Source organism: Mandrillus leucophaeus, unplaced genomic scaffold, assembly GCF_000951045.1.
Source record: "Mandrillus leucophaeus isolate KB7577 unplaced genomic scaffold, Mleu.le_1.0 Scaffold51, whole genome shotgun sequence".
In the NCBI taxonomy this organism is placed as follows: domain Eukaryota; kingdom Metazoa; phylum Chordata; class Mammalia; order Primates; family Cercopithecidae; genus Mandrillus; species Mandrillus leucophaeus.
In genome coordinates, this window is record NW_012105475.1 from 5,628,978 (window position 1) to 5,637,642 (window position 8,665).

Below are 8,665 nucleotides of genomic sequence, written 5' to 3' on the forward strand. Positions count from 1 at the left end.
AGAGAGAGATCGTCTGTGCTGCTTATAAGCTCATAAGCCAAAGCAGCTTGTGGAGATTTTCTTGACTTCAAAGGCTGTGTACCTACAGCTTCATTTAACACACGACCCTCTTTGGCATGCGGCATCTTCGTTTTCTTCACCAGAATGAGATTAAAAGTTTGTGATAGGGATGGGGGAAATGGGGAATGAAGGCAAATGAGTATGGGGTTTCTTTCTGGGGTGATGGAAATGTTCTAAAATTAGACTAGATTGGTTCTAAATTGCATAACTTTGTGAATATACCAAAGACCACTGAATTATATACTTTAAATGGGTGAATTATACAATTTGTGAATTGTATTTCAATAAAGCTGTTCATTTAAAAAGTTGGCAGTAAACAAAAACCTCAAATATATTTCGGTCAAACTATTTTTGGAAGTAACTGGGGCATAAATTATCCATATTGCCATTCAGCAGACAATTATTGAGCACCTTTGATGTGTCAGGCATTGGTCCAAGTGCTAGGGACCTTAAGACACATAGGAACTCACAGCTGGGTCAGTTGAGGGGGAAAAACACAGATATCTAAACAAGAGATTATAATTGATGGTGACAAGTAACTCAGATTTGTCTTTTGTATGCTTTGTTTGGCCATTTGGGATTTGAGTAGGGACCAGGCTTCCCCAGAATAGGCTCTTTCAAAATGGAACTTAGCTTTTCATCTGAATAAGATCTTCTAGATGTTTCTTTGAAAATATAAGCATTGTTGAATGATGTATTTTAGACACTGTTCTATAAAAATACACGTTTCTTTTTTTTGAATTGCACTTTAACTTTATTATTTAAGAAAAACTAATGCCCATTCTTATTTCTCTCTTTTAGTACTGTCATCTGCATTATAATGGACTGTGATGGAATCACATGAGCAAATTTTCAGCTCTCAAAGGCAAAGGACACTCCTTTCTAATTGCATCACCTTCTCATCAGATTGAAAAAAAAAAGCACTGAAAACCAATTACTGAAAAAAAATTGACAGCTAGTGTTGTACCATCCATCATTACCCAAAGACTTGGGAACTAAAATGTTCCCCAGGGTGATATGCTGAAATTCATTGTGCACATGGACTGAATCACATAGATTTTCTTCCGTCAGTAACCATGCAATTATTCAAATTATATCTTCCGAAGTATGGAACACTACAATCAGAAAAAGGCTATCATTGATTGTTGAGTTATAGGAAGAACTTAAGCATATACTGTGTAAACAGTACCATACGTTTCTAAAAATCCCAAGTGTAGGAAAAATATGCAGACATACAGATATATAGGCCAACTCTTAGTAATAATATGAAATATACTTAAAGAGCTTTTAAAACTTTGTATTTTTGTACAAAATATTTGCCTTTTACAATTTTTTTCCTTTTTTTTTTTTTTTTGGTCATTTTACCGACATAATACATGGAGCCAAAGAAAACAATAATGGTACTAATAAAAACTCCTAGGGTTTCCTGTCAGATTTAATTCTACCCAGTGGCAAAGAATTTTTTCAATTGTGGTTTTAAAAAAATAATTAAATATACATGTGTATATATATATATTTTTTTAATGTTTCATTTCCTCAGAGGAGTCAATCACTTGGAATGTCTAGAAATATCCTTACAGATTTTGCCAGTGTCAATCAAGCCTGCACGCATGCACGACTCAGTGAAGTGGGCTGTGCCTTGAGCCCATCACCAGCCAACATTCTTGACATGTGCCTGATCAGACGCAGAAGAAGTGGGCAACTCAAGACATGCTTCCACTTCATTTTGGTGGAGTCAGGAGTTGTGGGGGATGGAGAGGCATCTGTTGGGAAGGGCACTGAATCTGGCCTATCTAGAAGGCCCTATTTCATGGCTGAGCTATGACTGTACTTGGTATTAGACCACTACCAGAGCCGACGTTAACTGTCAGGAACGTATGGCGTCACATCAGTCAAAGACAGAGATGCTAGAAAGATGGGAACCAGCTACATATTACCTGGAAAGTTTGTTTTCTTAAGTCGTTTCCAAAAACATAACTCCAAGGCATATGCATGATGAAATGCAAGAACAAACTTTTGGCCACTTTGTGAACTCTTAAAAGAACCTTTCCAGCCTGGCGCGGTAGCTCACACCTGTAATCCCAGGACTTTGGGAGGCCGAGGCAGGCGAATCACTTGAGGTCAGGAGTTCGAGACCAGCCTGACCTCATGGCATGTCTGGCCAACATGGCAAAACCCCGTCTCTACTAAAAATATGAAAATTAGCCAGGCATAGTGGCACATGCCTGTAATCCCAGCCACTTGGGAGGCTGAGGCAGGAAAATCACTTGACCCCAGGAGGCAGAGATTGCAGTGAGCCAAGATCGCGCCACTGCACTCCAGCCTGGGTGACAGAGCGAGAATCCATCTCCAAAAAAAAAAAAACCTTTCCTCTGAGCCCGTCTTCCTTCCAGTCCTTGACTTTCCTTGACTTGCTGTTGGAAAGTCTAATATGAAAAGGGCTTAAACTAGGCATTAAATATAACTGATGCTCAAAGGTAAGATTTCCATCCAACAGATTCCTTCTCCTCCTTCCCAAGGGTCTTCCCAGGTGGTGCTGCTACCTATCCCAAATAAAATGGTAAAAGAATAAAGACAGAGTTTGACTTTCCCACCTGCAAACACATGGACTGTATTGCTTTGCCCACAATCCCCATTCCCCATTCATGCTGTTTTCACAGCCCAGTAATGGCCAACTGCTCAGCACCTGTGTGCCCTGCTGTCAGGCAGGTGGGACCCACGGTCATCTGGGCCTAAACTGCTGAAGCCTGCAACACAAGGCAGGCACCGCATTCCAGTACCTCTTCAGGCTCAACAGCCCTTCTAGAGACTACACTGAGTCCTCTTTTTCATGCTCTTCCTGTTTTTCAAGTATCAATTAAAATTTGTCTTCAGAAGAAACTTGAAAATAAGTATCTAATGCCATCATCAGGGTAGACTAGTGTTACCTTTCGCAGCTGAAGTTATTCCTCTCCCAGCCCTAATAATAACTTACCGAATGCGTGTTATTTATCAGGCACTGGTCGAAGTGCTTCAATCAGATTGTCTCGCCTGATCCTCCCAACAGCCCTGGGAAGTAGGTCTTACTACACTCCCCATTTCACAGGGACTGGGGCTTGGGGAGGTGATGTGGTTTCCTGAGTCAGTCCATCACTGAGTAGACAGGATTCACATGCAAGCTTTGAAAATGTTCTAATTTTCTTTAGAAGCAAGGGTCCTTCTTAATAGCACACTGAATAAAATCAGATGAATAATCACACATTATAAGATGCCTCCTGTATGTCTCTCTATTTGGCTATTTACATACCAGGTTTGTTTTTTGTTTGTTTTTGTTTTTAAGACAGAGTCTCGCTCCGTCACCCAGGCTGGAGTGCAGTGGCGCGATCTCGGCTCACTGCAATCTCTACCTCCCAGGTTCAAGGGACTCTTCCCACCTCAGCCTCTGGAGTAGCTGGGACTACAGGTGCGTGCCACCATGTCCAGCTAATTTTTGTATTTTTAGTAGAGACAGGGTTTCGCCATTTTGACCAGACTGGTCTCGAACTCCTGACCTCAGGTGATCCACCTGCCTCGGCCTCCCAAAGTGCTGGGATTACAGGCGTGAGTCACCGTGCCCAGCCTACACACCAGATTTCTATTCACCTACACAGAACTGATGCTTTTTTGGAGTGGAGAGTTTTAGTAAAATATGATGGGGTCTTCAGGCACCTGACTTGCTACTTACTATGAGAAGATAGAAAATGTTTCTTACTCTAAATGGCTTTTGAAAGAATGAATGCACAACAAGGCAAAAAATAAAAACTTTCTTTTCCTTGTCTACAATCCATGTTCAACAACTTGGTCCTTCCAATTTGTAACAGAGTTTAAGCTGAAACAGACAAAAAGTAGTAATAGCTGCTCCCATTAAAAAAAAAAAAAAAAAAAAGTTTAAGGAAACAGCTGTATAAATCAAGAAACAATACCAAGCATGTGTGTTTTGCCCCAGATGACAAAACTGATCTCTTCTTGAGATAGTAAGCATGTTACCCGATTCATGACTCAAAGTCATATAATAGTTGACATATACCACTTTTCATATACATTATCTCTTCCAGTCTTCATGCACATCTATTGCTCCTTCTTGGGAAATGAGGAAACTGAGGCTCAGGTTGAAGACTTACCCATGGCTCATGTTTCTGTCACAGTCACTTTCCAAAAAGCAAATCTGATCAGGTTCCCCACTGAGGTCCCCAAATCTGAGTCCATCCTACCCCTAACCCTCGGCTTAAAATCTTCCAAACGATCCTGGTTGGCCGCAGGACATACCTGCAGGGGCCATAGGGCACTTGGTACCTGGTTCCGAGCTCCAAGTCTAGCCTTCCTTCCAGCTGGGAACCATCACCCATGCCCTGGCACTAGCACAGCCAGATTATGCACCTGGACCTTCCACTAGCCTCTTTCTCACCTCCATACTCCCCCTGGGTTTTCTTTCCCTGCCTCCTTTACCTGGAAAACACCTCCTTTAAGACTCAGCTCAAGCATCACTTCTCATCTGAATCCTTTCCCAACAAACCCTGCCTGGAGGTAGAGCTGCCTCCTGCGCCAAGTGCTCTGGGTAATAAAAGACAAAACTCCTTCACTGCGTTAGATAATCTACAGGTTGGCTGAAAAGCCTAAAACTTACTGGATTAAGAGAGAGGCCAGCATGGTGGTTTATGCCTATAATCCTAGCACTTTGGGAGGCCAAGGCAGGAGGATGTCTCAGGCCCAAGAATTCGAGGCCAGCCTGGCCGTCATGGTGAAACCCCATCTCTACAAAAACTACAAAAATTAGCTGGGCGTGGTGGTGCTTGCCTGTAGTCCCAGCTACTGGGGAGGCTGAGGTGGGAGAATCACTTGAGCCTGGGAGGTCAAGGCTGCAGTGAGCTGAGATTGTGCCACTGCGCTCCAGTCTGGGTGACAGAGCGAGACCTTTTCAAAAAAAAAGTTAAAAGCCAGGCGTGGTGGCTCACATTGATAATCCCAGCACTTTGGGATGCCGAGGCAGGTGGATCACCTGAAGCCAGGAGTTCAAGACCAGCCCGGCCAACATGGTGATACCCTGTCTCTACTGAAAAAAAAAAAAAAAAAAATTAGCTGGGCATGATGACAGGCACCTGTAATCCCAGCTCCTTGGAAGGCTGAGGAACAAAACTGCTTGAACCCGGGAGGCGGAGGTTGCAGTGAGCCGAGATCACACCACTGCACTCCAACCTGGGTGACAAAGTGATACTCCATCTCAAAAATAAGAAAGGAAGGAAGGAAGGAAGGAAGGAAGGAAGGAAGGAAGGAAGGAAGGAAGGAAGGAACTAAGCAGGAGAAGTGAAGGAATTCATGATGTTGCTAATAGTTGGTGTGTGTGTGTGTGTGAATGGAAGACTGAGTAAAAGAATCACATGGTAAACCAGACTCATTCTCTTCATTCTCTTTACCAAAATCTGGCCCTGAGTCAGGGAAACATTTTAGAACCTGTCCTGAATGGCAATGTGATGGCGCATCTCATTTCTTCATCATACTCAGCAGTTTTAGAAGTGCAAGCAAATTTTTCAGTCTTTCTAAGAATCTGTTTCTTTGTGCAATAACTTCATTTTTCTCAGAAGAATCCCTTAATGGCATGGCATCATATTTATTTTCTAAGTCACAAGGCAGATGTCGACAACATTTTATTCCACTCTTTCATCCTTCCTCTCCTACATACCGCTGTTCAAATAAGTATGTAGCATGCACAGGTTATACCAGATGAGCAGAAGGCCAGGGGGAAGCAGCCTTATGAAAACCAACTTTAATTTCTCAGAGGTTTTGAGTGGTTTTCACATTTTTTTTCAGTGAATGAGTATATGAATAACCATCTCCAGCCAGCCCTGCCTTCATAGATGGGATTGTACTCCAGCCTCCTCCAAGGACTTATTAGCCTTGAGTTTGCAAAGCAAGGATCACTGTGCAACTTGGGGAAGGGGTCAGCTGCCAGGGCTTGGGCTCCTTCTGACAGTTCATCCAGACAGGTAATTAAATGGGCTTAACCGAGGGGTCTCCATTTAGTCCTCTGGGCCAGGGATGGAGAATTGTCCATTGGCTGGTCTTCTAACATTTTGTGCCAGAGTTTGCTATATTCTTTAATCATCACTCAGTGCCTGTACCCCACTAAATCATGCCTGGAAGCTGCAGGGAGTTGTAAGATTCTTAAAATCACTTCCTATGCCATGGAGCAAAGGAGCTGGATCAGGCATGACATAAATGAGAATGAAGTGCTGGCTCTGGAATAGCTATTATAACACCTACTGTGGTTAGGAACTTGACCTGTATTATCTCCAGCTCCTATCCAGGGAAACTGAAGATCAGGCTCGTTAAACAGTTTTCCCACAAGCTAGGATTTGAACCTATGGTCTCCTGGTTTCCTCTCTGTCATGTTGTCTTCTGTGTTTTAACGCTGATCTTATTGACTGCCTGGGCTTTGTGCATTGTATTCTGTTCTTCTTGGCCACAGGAAACAAATGAGCCACCAAGAACACCCTCTCTTTGTAAAAGAACCAAGGAGGTGTAGGAATCCTGATTTGTACACTTTAGATAAATGCACTAGACCAACCCCTTCCTTGTCAATGAGCAAAGAGTGATTTTGGCCTCCAACGCTATGGATGTCAAAGAGATCTAATTTGGAGAAAACACCCTGGATTCTAGAGTCACTGAGCCTCTCAGAGTCCTCTGCTTTAATTAGTGTTGAATGAATGGAGCATGGGCTTTGAAGCCAAACAGGCCCAGGTTTCAATCCTGCTTGCTTTCCCTCCCTCCCTCCCTCCCTCCCTCCCTTCCTTCCTTCCTTCCTTCCTTCCTTCCTTCCTTTTTCTTCTTTCTTTCTCTTTCTTTCTTTCTTCTTTCTTTCTCTTTCTTTTCTGGGAAAATGGAAAAGAGTTGGTCTTGGGAATGTGAAAGGAAATTACAGGTGGTCTGGGGTCTGTAGCGGGCCAAGAAGTTCGGAATTTCTATGTTCCTGATTGGCTTCCCCAGGTGGAATACCCCTCATCCACACCTCCACCCAATGAAATCTGGCCCTCCTTACAAATTCTGCCTGAATGCTACATCCTCCATGAAGACACCAACCAGAACAACTTTTTAAACCCTCTCATGCATCCTTTGTTCCTCTCTGAAGGCACTGACCCTCTTGCGGGGATTTTTGAGTTCCCAGAGTATCTGTCTACCCCGTCCCTCACTAGGCAATAGACACTTCTTGAGGCCGTAGCTAGGTCTTTCTTTTCTTACTTTTTTCCCTTCTCATCCCCCATCTGCAGAAAAGAACTATTTTACATTTTTATTGCCACCTGGCACAATGTCTTACACATGAAATGCACCCAATAAATAGGAATCAGATTGAATTAAGAAACAAACAGAATCCTAAACTGATCTATAGTTAATCTGATCTCAAGCTTGTCATATTTGTTTCTAGAAGAAATGAAACAAACAACCAAGGGTTTGTCACCACAGGAGAAGGTGACAGGCTATCTGTCCCAGCCAGGGATGCACCATTCTTGGCAGAGCTGCTGTTTGAGAGTATGCGTGACATTGTCGTCATTGGTAGGACACACGGGTTCCAATCACATAACTGATGGCAGCCACTCTGCCCTCTCCCCAGCCCTGTCTCAGCTCCTTACGTGGTTAGTATGAGACCATAAAGCCGTGTAAAACTCAGGAGAGCCTAGAGGTGGCATAAGCCACATCACTTGAGTGGACAGAGCTCTGTATGGCCATTTTCCTTGGAAACTTGGCTATCACAGGGCATTTAGGAGGCAGTTCCAGAAAGAAAAAAAAAATCTGTCATCCAAGACAAAGACAGCAGCTAGCCCTCCTGGGGTAAGATAACAAAGACTGCATGCCCGAAACCATTTACACAGCTGGGGAGGGTTTGCAAACTGATGCCACTTATTCAGAAAATAAGAGAGAAACCCCAGATATCCTTAGACCCTCTCCAGGGCCAGAGAGACCTTAGATATCTTTAGACTGTCTCCACGGCCGCAGACACCATTGCCTGGCTCCCCACGGAGCAGCTCAGGAGAATTAAAGTCTTATGGAGAAGCCTCACATCCCAGGTGGCTGCAGAGTGGTAGCCTAGAGCTCTGGTCTAAATGCTCATGTCCCCCCACAATTCATATGGGGAAATCCTGGCCCCTAGGGTGATGGTATTAGGAGATGGGACTTTTGGGAGGTGGTTAGGTATGGAGTGGAGCTCTTATGAATGGGATTAGCACCCTTACAAGAAAAGACATGAGCAGAGCTAACTTTCTCTCTCTCCCGTTGTTTCTCTCTCTCTTTCTCTCTCTGTGTCCTGTGAGGACACAGCAAGCATGTGCCATCTATGAACTAGGAAGCAGGCCCTCACCAGATACTAAATCTGCCAGCATCTTGATCTTCACTTCCCAGACTCTAGAAATGTGAGAAATAAATGTCTTGTCTACAGGCCACCCAGTTTATAGAATTTTGTTATAGCAGCACCCCGAATGGACTGACACCTAGCAATGGCTGAGGGAACGCCCTGGTCAGATGAATTTCAGGACAGTCTCACAGAACCATAAGCAAAAGGTGCCTGTGAGCCCCTCAAGGAACAGGAAAGTGACCGAGT

At 43.7% G+C, this 8,665-nt stretch overlaps 1 protein-coding gene across 1 annotated transcript in view; it reads left to right on the plus strand.

Moving 5' to 3' along the window:
- The window catches only part of COLEC12 (collectin sub-family member 12), a 181,077-nt gene extending 179,506 nt beyond the window's left edge, over positions 1-1,571 (plus strand). The window contains exon 10 of the mRNA XM_011996358.1: positions 862-1,571. Coding sequence (XP_011851748.1) covers positions 862-881 — 20 coding nt within the window. The 3' untranslated portion in view covers positions 882-1,571. The remainder of the gene's footprint in view (positions 1-861) is intronic.
- Positions 1,572-8,665: the final 7,094 nt, after the last annotated feature.